The following is a 14,429-nucleotide window of genomic DNA, read 5'->3' as shown; positions in this document are numbered from 1 at the left end:
GTCTTTTTCCCTGAAGTTAACGGCGATGAATTTTGGAAAAGAAGGGCAACACACAACAGCTGCCAATTTATGCATTTGGTCTTCAGTTGGTAAATTAGTTAAATCTCAGTATTAATGCATTTCACTTTATGCAAGAAATACATCAAATTGATTGACCATTTCAGATCAAGTTACTCAAAGTTACACCCTGAAATAATGGCTGCACATGTGACCAATTCCTCATCAAATCAGTTCTAATAATTACTTTTTTAATACTTACTTCCTAAAATGTGGGGCTACAGTTCTTGAATATGTCCTGCTTCTGTCCCTTCCAGTTTTGGAGATAATCTATTTAAAATGATGTATATCAGTCCTTACTGGTCTGCTGAAAGCAATTCTGCTTCATCAGCTGTAAAGGGCACAATTTCAGTTGATTTGCAAGAGAAATGAGCATACTTATGGGCTGGAAATAATAAATTATTGCTTGTGATCAAGGAATTGACATATTCAGAATAATCATTGAATATAGTGAACTCTGCAAATCCCATATGGTTTGATGTCAATTAACTTTGACGGCTGCAAACCAGTGATCAGTCAAAAATGTTTAAATGGCATTTAGTGCCAAAGTCTTTGGGCATCCCAATGCACAAGGCTTTAGGTGAAGCTTAACCAGTAAGGGTTGCTCAGTATAATACAATGAGGAGGAGGAGAAGATGGCAACGCGCTGCAGCCACTCCAGTGAATGATATCTGTTACCTGTCAAGTAGGGTGCCGTGCGCAATCCTGAATTGATGGACACAGATGTGAGAGTACGGAGGAACATCTGGAGAAACTTCTGAAATGCCTGCTTCACTGCTGCTGCTACTGTGTGATCCAGAAACTCCAGAGGAGAAGGCCCCAAGTCCTCGGCTTTGCTTGTTGCTCAGCGGCCGGGGCGAGGTCAAACGCTTGGCAGAGGATTGTGCTCAGGAGGCTGTATCGGAGGGGCTGGTCAGAGGCTCGAAGTTTTCGGACGGACTCAGAGTCAGCTGTGGTCGGGTGCTTCCAATGCATCGGCAGTTGTCAGCGCCTGGAGGTTTATGGCAGGGAGAGTTTCTCCCTTTTGCCGCCTGCTATTAGGACTATCGGGAGTCAATTGGAACTTTGAGACTTTTTTTTTACCATGCCCATGGTCTGCTCTTTATCAAATTATGGTAATGCTTTGCACTGCTGTAACTATATGTTATAATTATGTGATTTTGTCAGTGTTAGTCTTTGGTTTGTCCTGTTTTTTTAGTGATATCACTCTAGGGGAGCATTGTATCATTTCTTAACGCATGCATTTCTAAATGACAATAAATGAGAACTGAGTGTCCTCACAATCTAATCTAATCTAATGGCAAGTTTTATGCTATTTGGATAAATATGACAGCATTAGAAGTTGGAGCTCAGGATTATCTCCCAATCAGCAGGATGAATTCCATTCCCCTGGAACAAATCCACACTTCCAGTCTCCATGAATCAGCCAGACCTGGCAGTGAAGCTGCTTATTCATGAGTGAAATGGAAGCTCCCATAAATTAATATTTCCACATTCAAAAGATGACATTAATGAGTGTGCAAATGTGCTTTGCAAAAATGAACAGGTGATTGTTATTTACATCAGCACTGAAAATAATCACACTTCTGCTCTATTGTCAGAAGCCATAGAGATTAGGTTCTGAGACTAAACTCTTCCTGGATCATTTCTTTTCACTGTTCTATATTCTCATATTGGTTATATTACTTTCAGAGTGGGTTCTACTACTAGAATTCATAACTTGTACATGAGAAACTGATAATGATAAAGTACTGACTCATTGCATGCCCGATCCAGCTCAAATATGAATCTAAGTTCAACAGTATATAGAAGGTAAAAGTCTTCGTGGCTTTGTTATAAGCATAATCATATTTTCATGGTTCTATATTCCATATTGCTTGCAGTAAGAAAATTGAATACATTTTCCAGCAGAAGGTGAATGAATGCTTTGAAGAAAAGAGCAACATTCATAAAGGATCTAGTCCCATTAGTACTAGCTGATATTGGTATTGAAAGGCATCCTTTACAATTCTTCTCTTTGCATCAACATTCATCACTTTAATTTCATGAATACTTTAATATTGTAATAAGGTTTATATCCCAATAAGTGCAAAGGCAAAACTATGTTTTTACACCAAAACATGAAATAGCTGTTCCTACTTGTATTTCTGGGATGGCTGGTCCTCTCTGTGGACAAGATCCTGTAAACATAGTCAGGGGCGAAGGAAGTACAATTGGATTCAGAGTTGAAAAGCTTCTGAGGTCACAGAGAGGAGGATTAGATTTTACTCTTTTCATGATGACTTTATCCATGACAACAAATTTGTTCCATGGCAACCAGAGAGTGCGGTTTTCAGTGATGAAGGGAGCACGCTCAAAGACTAGTGTGACAGAGATTCCTCCAATTGCTACGAGATCAAAACTGGTATCAAAGAGAAAAAGAATTACAAATAAGTAAACGTTAAGAAGTTGAAATTGGATCAGACTTTGATCTAAATGTAATCTGAGTATCATGGTTGTCATAAATTACATTTTGAAGAACGATTACCATCTAAACCATCTTTGAACATATTAGAAGTTAGCCTTTGATTGTAAGATGTTCTCCCTGTGGAGTATTACTCCATATCAAAAGTTGTACATTCCTTTTAGCTTATAGTATTAATTTAGGAATATCTGAAATATCTGGTCTTATACTTTGTATTTTAAAAGAAATTGAGAAAGAAGTTTTTCTTTCCTTCAGTATGGAACCTGTGCAATTTGAAAATATAAATTTGGTAGTAATAAGAAAACAGATTTTCAATTTATTGTGACACATCAAAGATTCGAAGTATATTTATTATGAAAGTATGTATACAGTATGCATCTCTGAGATTCATCTTCCAGCAGGTAGTCACAAAACAAAGAAACACCATGGAACCCATTCGAAGAAAATATCAAACACCCAATGCTTAAAAAAAAGAACAAATCATGCAAAGAGCAAAAAAAAAGCAAATGACACACAGAATATTAAACATCAAACTGTAGAGTCCTCAAAATGGTCAAGGACTGTTCAATTTAGTTCAGTTAAATTCAGTTCAGTCTCTTTATGTACATTCACTGCAGGCTGCAGATCCAGTCCATCCTGAAGCACCTCAATCAAATTGCACAAATTAGCATAAAAAAGAGTAATCAGAATTCAGAAACACAAAATACTCTGCAGATGCTGGGGTAACAGCAACACTCACAACACACTGGAGCAACTCAGCAGATTGGGCAGCACCCGTGGAAACAATCATTCAATGTTTCCACAGATGCTGCCCGACCTGCTGAGTTCCTCCAGCGTGTTGTGAATCGGAATTCAGAAATGCATGTAACAGGAACTGTAGATTCTTCCAAAAGCAAGTCCACAGCCACTAGTTGCATTGATCTAATCTTGCAGCATGCCGCCCAAAACTCGTGAGCCTTCCTCTGGCAAAGGAAGACCGCACAAACACAGGTAGACGGCATTGAACATCCACTCGCTTTCTGCTCTCATCCTCTTTGATTTCAATCTTGCTCAATGCTTTAATTGGTGAGAAGTAATGGAGCCATTCGTGGGATTGCACTCTGCCTTTAGGTGCACTCCTTGCTCTCAACCTCGCCGAATTCACCCAGAGACATCAAAAGCACGAGATTGCTCAGTTGGCCCAAAAACACGTAATCAAAATGTAAATTGCAGCCTCCAATTGCATACAGTTTAGCAGTAGAAGCATACTTAAAAGAAGTAGAAGAAGAAGGAGGAGTTTTGTGAACTGTCTGCAGGATGTTACTATTGGTCGCATTGGTTGCAGGCACCATCTTGAAGATCACCTACCAGTACAGAAGCTGCTTAACCAATTTTATTCAATGGATCATAAAATAAAATATATTGTATTCTAGATTCTGTTAACCTTTCAAGGTAGTCATTCTGTCAGAAAGAACCATTATAACAGCAATAGGTAAATGACAACTGAGGGTTAATTATTGTAGTTTTATATAGTGTAAATTTGTCAGCTAAATTCATTTTAATTAGGTATAAATTTTGTTAGATTAAAATTCTTCTGGGTCATTAAGAGCAAAGCTAAACAGCATGATGGGTTTATCTCACTCAACAGAGGGATACTTCTCACAAACAGCTTAACTGAGGTTAGAAACTAAAAGCAGAAATGCAAAGAACAGTTAAGGCAGTGTAAATGAATGCAGGCTTTCTGTTTGGATTCTCTTAATCATCTGTTTTACACCTATCATGGAGTGCATCCAGTGAAGATTTTAATATTTTTGCCATTGAGCTAAGAATAAAACCTAAAGCAAAATGCCTGTTCTATATTGATAGACTAATAAGGAACCACCTGTTGTGCAGGTTTCCTGAAGGTGACATTGGTGTGGAAGGCTGCATTTCAGCTGTATATCAACTTTATCTCAGATATCCTGAGAATATTATTATTGTTAATAATAATAATAATGGTAATAATAGTAATAAGTAGTACTTTATTTACTGTTTATCTGGGAGATTCCACCCAGATATGTTGTGTAAGAGCCAACTGCTCTGATGACAGCTTTTCAGTGGAAGTTCTGGCTCAATACAATGGATTCCAGATAACTGGGCCATTGGTTAATCAGGAGGAGCTCTTAAAGAACAAAAACAAAATCAAGAAAATAGCCAGGATTCCTTTCATTTACCTGGAACAATATGCTGCTTAGTTGGAAGGAGACTGTTGCCGAACAGTTTCCAACTAGAATATGGCGCGTGCACTTGTGTGGCCTTTAGACACAATGCTGTGCTTAGAGTAATCAGTTAACATGTGTTTATGTCCAAAAAGCAGTGATTTTTGTCACTCATGGTTGGTGAGAAATAATCAGTAAGACAAATCAGAATTGTTTTGCTAACCGCAGTTTCAAGCATTTCAGAATCAGAATCAGGTTTATTATCACCAGCATGTGTCATGAAATTTGTTAACTTAGCAGCAGGAGTACAATGCAATAAATAATAATACAAAGAGAAAAAAAATAAGTAAAGCAATTACAGTAAGTATATATATATATATATATATATATATGTATATTAAATAGATTAAAATTAGTGCAAAAACAGAAATACTTATTTAATAAAGTGAAATAATGTTCATGGGTTCAGTGTCCATTTAGGAATCGTATGGCAGAGGGGAAGAAGCTGCTCCTGATTCACTGAGTGTGTACCTCCTTCCTGACAGTAACAATGAGAAGAAGACGTGTCCTGGGTGATGAGGGTTCCTAATAATAGACGTCACCTTTCTGAGATACCGCTCCTTGAAGATGTCCTGGATACTTTGGAGGCTAGTGCACAAGATGGAGCTGACTAATCTTACAACTTTCTGTAGCTTCTTTCGGTCCTGTGCAGTAGCACCTTCCATACTAGACAGTGATGCAGTCTGACAGAATGCTCTCCACATGATATCTAAAACACGCAGATGACAAACCAAATCTCTTCGAGCTCCAAATGAAATATAGCTGCAGTCTTGCCTTCTTTATAGCTGCATCGATATGATGGGACCAGGTTAGATCCTCAGAGGTCTTGACATTCAGGAACTCTAAATTGGTCGCTCTCCACTTCTGATCCTTCTATGAGGATTGGTTTGTGTTCCCTCGTCTTACCCTTCCTAAAGTCCATAATCAGCTCTTTCGTCTTACTGATGTTGAGTGCCAGGTTGTTGCTGCGACACTAATCCACTAGTTGGCATATCTCACTCCTGTACGCCCTCTTGTCACCACCTGAGATTCTACCAACAATGGTTGTATCATAAGCAAATTTATAGATGGTATTTAAGCTATGCCTAGCCATACAATCATGGGTATAGAGAATACATCAGTGGGCTAAGCACCAGTGTTGATTGTCATCAAGGAGGAATGACTAGTGGTGTTCTACAGGGGTCAGTATTGGGGCCTCTTCTTTTTATGCTGTTTATAAATGATTTAGATAATGGAATAGATGGCTTTGTTGCCAAGTTTGCAGATCATACGAAGATTAGTAGAGGGGCAGGTAGTGTTGAGGAAACAGGTAGGATGCAGAAGGACTTAGCCAGATTAGGAGGGTGGGAAAGAAAGTGGCAAATGAAATACAACATTAGAAAATGTATGGTCATGCACTTTGGTAGTAGAAATAAACGTGCGGACTATTTTCTAAACGGGGAGAAAATCCAGGAATCTGAGATGCAGAGAGACTTGGGAGTCCAAAGGCCAGGCCTTTGGGAGTACTTAAGTCAGCGATTGATAGGTTCTTGATTGGACATGACATTAAAGGTTACAGGTAGAAGGCCGCGAACAGGGGTTGAGGAAAAGATAAAAAAAAGGATCATCCATGATTGAATGGCGGAGCAGACACGATGGACCAAATGGCCTCATTCTGCTCCTACGTCTTATGGTTTTATTATCACCAATCTGCACTGATTGTGGGCTTCTGGTTAGGAAGTCAAGGAACCAATTGCAGTGGGAGGTACAGATGCCCAGGTTCTGCAGCTTATTGATCAGGACTGTGGGAATGATGGTGTTAAATGCTGAGCTATAGTCAATGGACAGCATCCTGACATAGGTGTTTGTATTGTCCAGGTGATCTTAGGCAGGGTGAAGAGCCATTGAGATTGCTTCTGCCATAGACTTATTGTGGCGATAGGCAAATTGCAGTAGGTCCAGGTCCTTGCTAAGGGAGGAGCTCAATCTAGTCACGACCAACTTCTCAAAGCATTTCACCACTGTAGATGTGAGTGCTACTGGGTGATAGTTATTAAGGGAGCTCACACTATTCTTCTTAGTTGTTGGTCTAATTGTTGCATTTTTGAAGAAAGTGGGAACATTCGACCATAGCAGTGAGAGGTTGAAAATGTCCTTGAATACTCCTGTCAGTTGGTTGGCACAAGTTCTCAGAGCCTTACCAGGTACTCCATCACACTCCTGCCTCCTTGCGGGGGTTCATCCTCCTGAAAGACAGCCGGACATCGGCCCCTGAGACAGAAATCACAGGGTCACCGGATGCAGCAGGGATCTTTACGACTGTAATTACTGTGTATTCTTCTTTCCATGCGGGCATAGAAGACATTGAGCTCATCTGATAGTGAAGCATTGCTGCTATTGAGTTTTGCTTTGAAGGAAATCATGTCCTGCAAACCCTGCCAGAGTTGACACGCATCCGATGTCACCTCCAACCCTCCTCAGAATTGTTTCATCCATCTTGAAATAGCCTTCCGCAAGTCATACCGGTTTTCTTGTACAGACGTGGATCACCAGGTTTAAATGCCAGTGATCTAGTTCTCAGCAGATGACAACCCTCCTGGTTCATCCACAACTTTTGTTCTGAGAATGTACAGCAAGTTTGTGTAGGTGCATACTCAACCACACAGGTTTTAATGAAGTTGGTAACAACTGCAGCATACTCATCCAAATTTGAAGATGAATTCCTGAATACATCCAGTCCACCAATTCAAAGTAGTCTTGTAAGCATTCTTTTGCTTCCCTGGTCCATACCTTCTTGGTCCTCACTACTGGTGCTGCAGTCTTCAGTCTCTACCTGTACTCAGGGAGTAGAAGTACAGCCAGCTACTCAGACTTCCTGAAGTGTGGGTATGGAATAGTATGGTAGGCATTCTTGATTGTGGTGTAACAGTGGTCCAGTGTATTGTTTCCTCTGATACTACAGTGATTTGTTAATGGTAATTATTTAGTGACTTTTTCAAGCTGACCTGGTTAAAATCCCCCATGATGATTGTGAAGGTGTCAGGGTGCGCTGTTTCATGCATGTTAATCCCAATTGGTCAGATCATTTAGAGCCTGCCTGACATTGGCCTTAGGTGGAATGTACACCGCTACCAAAATGATTGCCGACATCTCCTGTGGTAGGTAAAATGAACAGCACTTAATTGTGAGATATTTCAGGTCTGGCAAGCAGAATTGGGACAACGCTGATACATTTGAGCACCAAGAGGAGTTGATCATGAGGCATACACCTCCACCTCTGCTTTTGAGAGACTTGACTATCTCTCAAGCTTGGAGATGCTAGAAATGGTCGGGAGTGAAAATGAAACCATTTCTCTACTTTAACAGGCTTGGAATTATGAAGGTATCGACAATCATCTTGAATGTTACAATTAGAATGAAGATGCAATCCTCTAAAGCTTTGTCTGAAGATAGTTCTTTATCTGTACTAGGTGTCTGCACCAATTGTGTTCATTTACAGTCAATCAAAAGAATACAGTAGATAAATTCTTCTGACAATAACTATTAGGAACCAATGCACAATTTTATAGTAGTGTAGAGGTATTAAAAGTGATCTAATTTGTTCTGTGTTTCATTTAAATATATAATTTGTTGCTCAGTTAAACAGTAGTTTGTCTTTTTTATACTTTTTAACTATTTCCATGAAACTTTGGCTAATTGGGGCAGCTGCTTAATCAGGCCAAAATGCCCTGGTCCTGATGGGTCCCATTTAAACAGAATCAACTGTATTTTGTTTCTCAAAGCAAATAGGCAAAATAGCTGTTACTTCAGATATTAATCCATTACCAAATGTCATAGCCTGTGAATTTAGATAAAAGATATTTAAAGTGTATTTTCATTAGTTGCAGATTATTTTTATTAACTAAATTAGATGAGTTACCTAAGGTGAAATTCAAAGGTTTTTATACATATTGAAAAATTTTAACAAAAAAAAAAGAAATAATATAATTAACTTATAATTATTCACAGAAGACTTTCACCTCTATCATTATCCTTTTCGAAGCATCTTATTATAAAGCGTACAGAACAAAAAAAATCAATATTTTTATTTGGTAGGAGATCTCTAATTGCACAATATATGTTTAGTTTTATTGCTATTATTCAGTCAAGTTTTCTCATTACATGCCTCCTGTCTCAGCCCTAGTTTTGGCTCCCCTTGGTGAGAATTCTTCTCGCTATGTGTATATTTACTATGTAAATTTAACTCAAAATGCATCTTTAGAATAGGAATACAGTGGGGAAAATGAAAAACATTTTTCTGTACCTGCCATCCTGACGGCTGATGGTGTACCCATAATTGTCATGGTTCAGAAAGCTGATGTTTACACCAACCAGTGGGGTTTCATCCACTGCTGCCACCTGCCCTCGAACAACACAGACACTGCTGAAAGGAGACAACATGCAGATAAACATATTGAAAATAGGATTAAGCAATTCCAATTAATTTTATTCCATATTCCTAAGTTAAGAAAATTGACATTGGTTCCTGTCAGTCATATAAACCCAATGTATACTTAAACAAAGATGAAGGTTTCTCTATGATGGGTGAACCTGAGAATGGCTTATTTTGATGTTATATCTAATCAGATGCGTGCCTGCATAATACATAGATATATCTCAACTGGACTACACAGGATTAGACTAACTTGACTAAGTATATTTATACTTACTTATACTTACTATTTATACTTACTTATATTATAGGGAGCTTCTTGTTGTTAAGGAGGAATTAGCCCATGCAGGAACTTCATGCAGATGTACAAAAGTAAATTTGCACTAGGATTTTTGTGCTATCCTCACATCAATAGGAATTTGTGGCAATCAAACATTAAATAAAATAATTATTTCCTGGGTTACTGGAAATTCAAGTACATCCACTATCTTAAGTCTGAAATATTCTCTAAGTATGATATTTAGTTAGACAAATTCTGGTTGAATATCATTCACCCAACTCACACCTTCCACTCTGTACCCACCTCTCACTACCTCACATCAAATTTATTCTTCCCTGTTATATCCGTAGATGTATTCATCAAGGAAGTTTGTGTTGAAAAATAGATCATCTTCTCAGTCATGCATGTTGGTTAACAATAAGTGATCCCTGGCTCAGGATAGTGAGATTCTTGTAAACTGTTAACTTGAAGCTGCCTCCAAAATGCTCTTTAGCTTCAGATTTAAACTGAGGAAGAGTATTTGCTATTGCACAGGAGTGATATTTCCTTTCATTCAGCTCAAAAGAAACAGAGGTGAATAGCTACAGTAATTTACAGTTATTAGCAACTTTCAACAAATGAAGACTGAACTATTTATAAGTTAGCAGAGTTGAAAGTTTTTGAGAAAATAACAGAAGCAACACTCTGTTCTAAATGGCTATCTCTTCTTACAAATTTAATCAGCCATGTGGATATGTTTTCTATATTCACAATTTAATATTTTCTAATTCATTGACTCAGTCTACATTTCCTGCCTCCTAAGGAAAGCAGCAAACATAAAAAGACCATAAGACATTGAAGCAGAATTAGGCTATTTGGCCCATCGAGTCTCCTCTGCCATTTCATCATGCCTGATTAATTTCCCTCTCAACCCCATTTTCCTGTCTTCTCCTCACAACCTTTCATGTCCTGACTAATCAAAAACCTATCAACCTCTGCTTTAATTACACCCAATGACCTGGCCTCCACAGCTACCTTTTGCAATGAATTCCACAAGTTCACCACACTCTGGCTAAAAAAATTCCTCTTCATTTCTGTTCTGCATGGATGCCCTCTATTCGGAGGCTGTGTCCTCTGGTCCTAGACTCTTCCAACATATAGGAAATGTCCTCTCCATGTTCACTCTGTCGAGGCCTTTCAACATTCGATGGGTTTCAATGAGACCCCCTCTCATTCTTATAAGTTCTAGTGAGTAAAGGCCCAGAGCCATCAATTGCCTCTCAAGCTTCTCTGAACCCTCTCCAATGTCAGCACCTACTTTCAATATTCAATATTGAAGATTCAGAAAACCTTATTGTCATTCTAACCGTACATCAGCTCTGCAGGGCAGAATGAGACAGCGTTTCCCAGGAGCAGTGCAACTATAACATTAGAAACGCAACACTAAATAATAAACATAACAATAAATAGTAAAACACAACAGCCACATGTCAGTTAAGATCAAGTTATAATTCTCCAGTGCAAGTTAAAAGTGTCCAAAGCAAAGTCAGGTAGAGCAGCTATTTAGCAGTCTGACTGCCTGTGGGAGGAAGCTGTTTAGTAGCCTTGTGGTTTTAGTTTTAATGCTCCTGTAACGTTTGCCTGATGGCAGAAGAACATGGAGAGGGTGTGAGGGGTCTTTAACGATGTACTGTGTCTTCTGGAGGCATCGACTCTGAAAGAGGTCTTGGACAGAAGGTAGGGAGACCACCAGAAGGTAGGGAGATCCCAATAACATTCTCTGCTCCCCTAACCACCCTCTGCAGGGCTTTCTTAAATAAGGAGCCCAAGGCAGCTCACAGTACTCCAAGTGAGGCCTCACCATTGCCTCTTTGTATCATCCGCAAACATGGCCACAAAGTCATCAATTCCATCATCCAAATCATGTACATACACCGTACAAAGAAGCTGTCCCAGCCCTGACCCCTGCGGAACATCACTAGTCACTAGCAGCCAATCAGAAAAGGCTCCCTTTATTCCTACTTTTTACTTCCTGCCAATCAGCTAATGCTCTATCCATGTTAGTACCTTTCTTGTAATACCATAGGTTCTTATCTTGTTAAACATCCTCCCACTCTGGTAATTCTCTGGTAAAAATGAAGGACTGCTCCCATCCTCGTAATTCTCTTTCTCCCCCTTCCCATTGTGCAGAAGACAAAGAAGCTTGAGAGTATGTACCACCAGGCTCATGTACCACTGTTATCAGGCTCTGAATGGACCTCTCATACACTTAAAGCTCTTGATTTCTTAATCTACGTCAGCATGACCATTGCATTTAATTTTTCTATGTGCACTATACTTTTACTGTAAACTGCAACATTATATTACGACACATCTGGATAGCAGCAACAGGATCGGTCTGAGTCAGTATGGATTTACGAAGGGGAAATCGTGCTTGACTAATCTTCTGGAATTTTTTGAGGATGTAACTATGAAAATGGACAAGGGAGAGCCAGTGGATGTAGTGTACCTGGACTTTCAGAAGGTCTTTGATAAAGCCCCACATAGGAGATTAGTGGGCGAAATTAGGGCACATGGTATTGGGGGCAGAGTACGAACATGGATTGAAAACTAGCTGGCTGACAGAAGACAAAGAGTAGTGATTAATGGGTCCCTTTCAGAATGGCAGGCAGTGACCAGTGGGATACCGCAGGGTTCAGTGCTGGGACCACAGCTGTTTACAATATACATTAATGATTTAGATGAGGGAATTAAAAGTAACATCAGCAAATTTGCCGATGACACAAAGCTGGGTGGCAGTGTGAAATGTGAGGAGGATGTTATGAGAATGCAGGGTGACTTGGACAGGCTGGGTGAGTGGGCAGATGCATGGCAGGTGCAGTTTAATGTGGATAAATGTGATGTTATCCACTTTGGTGGTAAGAACGGGAAGGCAGATTATTATCTAAATGGAGTCAAGTTAGGAAAAGGGGAAGTACAACGAGATCTAGGTGTTCTTGTACATCAGTCACTGAAAGCAAGCATGCAAGTACAGCAGGCTGTGAAGAAAGCTAATGGCTTGCTGGCCTTCATAACAAGAGGAATTGAGTATAAGAGCAAAGAGGTCCTTCTGCAGCTGTACAGGGCCCTGGTGAGACCACACCTGGAGTACTGTGTGCAATTTTGGTCTCCAAATTTGAGGAAGGACATTCTTGCTATTGAGGGAGTGCAGCGTAGATTCACAGGGTTAATTCCCGGGATGGCGGGACTGTCATATGTTGAAAGATTGGAGTGACTGGGCTTGTATACTCTGGAATTTAGAAGGCTGAGAGGGGGTCTTATTGAAACATATAAAATTATTAAGGAATTGGACACACTGGAGGCAGGAAGCATGTTCCCGACGATGGGTGAGTCCAGAACCAGAGGCCACAGTTTAAGAATAAGGGGTAGTCCATTTAGAATGGAGTTGAGGAAAAATTTTTTCACCCAGAGAGTGGTGGATGTATGGAATGCTCTGCCCCAGAAAGCTGTGGAGGCCAAGTCTCTGGATGCTTTCAAGAAAGAGATGGATAGAGCTCTTAAAGATAGCGGAATCAAAGGTTATGGGGATAAGGTAGGAACTGGATACTGATTGTGGATGATCAGCCATGATCACAGTGAATGGTGGTGCTGGCTCGAAGGGCCGAATGGCCTACACCTGCACCTATTGTTTATTGTCTATATTCTGAATTTTGCTTTCCTTTTTACGACCCAGATGTACCCGTGTATGGAATGATCTGTCTGGATGGCATGAAAACAAATGTTTTTCACTGTACTCATTTCATGTTACAATAATAAAGCAAATCTATTTCCAATAGTTAGTAAAACCCAGGTCTCTAATTCAAGCCCAGAGATTCAAGATCTCAGCTTAAGTTAGTGCAATTCCTGAGTGCTGTAATGTCGGTGGTGATGTTAAAATCAGGCTCTATATAGATGCAACAGTACTAAAAACATTTTACAGAAAATAAAGCAGAGGTGTTCTGTTTGTGTCCTGCTCATATCTTTCTCACAATTTAAAATGTGAAATATGGATCTTGTAGAATTGTAATTAATTGTTGTTCATGGTCTTTTCTAACCGCAAATTGGGGTAGCACTTTACACTATATTATATTAGAGAAAGGAGTCTGAAGAACTTTGGAATGCCCTGAGGTTTTCCATAGTCCAAGTGAATACAAATTTTTTTTTACATCCATACAGATAATTCGACATGAAATTACTTGCACTGGAAAGCTAATATGATTTCATACTCATGATGCCATACCCAATGTCATTGTGAAGAAATTATAAAAATAAAGTTTGGATATCTCAGACTTTTTCTCTGAATAGTCTACCTACAGACATCTTTATTTATTTTAATGTTTTGAATTCCATGATCATGTTGTAATTAGATTAATATACCAACTGGGGTCAAAGCAATCTATATAAAAGGTGGAGATTTCTCTTCTTCAACTGTTTTCAAAGGTTTCATGTGAAGTAAGTGACAGATATCTTAATTCTGTTTCTGAATGAGAATAACATGCACCATAAGTTGGACAATCCACATCAAGGGTGCGAAGAAAGAGCTACTTTTTAATTGGGGCAGCGATCAAGATTTTGAAGTCAGAATTTTGCGGCAGTTTTTCTGATTTGTGGAGTGACTAATCAGCAAGTGGCAGTGAGTAAATAGAGCAGTCAGGTCCGTGTTCAAGATTTGAAAAGCAGAGTTTCAAACCACTTTTCTCTGAGTTGGACAATCTACATCAGGAGTACTTGAAAAGCACTAGGGCAGTGAACAAGATTTTGAAGGCAGAGTTTTGTGGGAGCTTTTCTGATCTGAGGAGCAAGCAATCGGCAAGAGGGATTCATAAGAAAGGGCCAATAGGTATAATTCAGTGCAAGTGGAGCAGCCATTCTATCGAGCGTGCCAGTCTTTAGAATGGCTTTGGCTCATAAGGCTTAGGCAAGATCAAGCTTGAGTGAGAAAGATTGTCTTGTAAGTTACTC

At 39.4% G+C, this 14,429-nt stretch overlaps 1 protein-coding gene across 6 annotated transcripts in view; it reads right to left on the bottom strand.

Annotated features, from left to right (window-relative positions):
- tenm1 (teneurin transmembrane protein 1) overlaps positions 1 to 14,429 on the bottom strand; it is an 802,783-nt gene that overhangs the window by 165,305 nt on the left and 623,049 nt on the right. For all 6 annotated transcript variants that reach the window (XM_072271295.1, XM_072271297.1, XM_072271298.1 and 3 more), the window contains 2 exons: positions 9,041 to 9,160; positions 2,197 to 2,458 (listed from right to left, as the gene is read on the bottom strand). In XM_072271295.1, coding sequence (XP_072127396.1) covers positions 2,197 to 2,458; positions 9,041 to 9,160 — 382 coding nt within the window. The remainder of the gene's footprint in view (positions 1 to 2,196; positions 2,459 to 9,040; positions 9,161 to 14,429) is intronic.

This window comes from Mobula birostris, chromosome 10 (genome assembly GCF_030028105.1).
Source record: "Mobula birostris isolate sMobBir1 chromosome 10, sMobBir1.hap1, whole genome shotgun sequence".
NCBI lineage: Eukaryota > Metazoa > Chordata > Chondrichthyes > Myliobatiformes > Myliobatidae > Mobula > Mobula birostris.
This window is presented reverse-complemented; position numbering and strand designations above follow the sequence as displayed.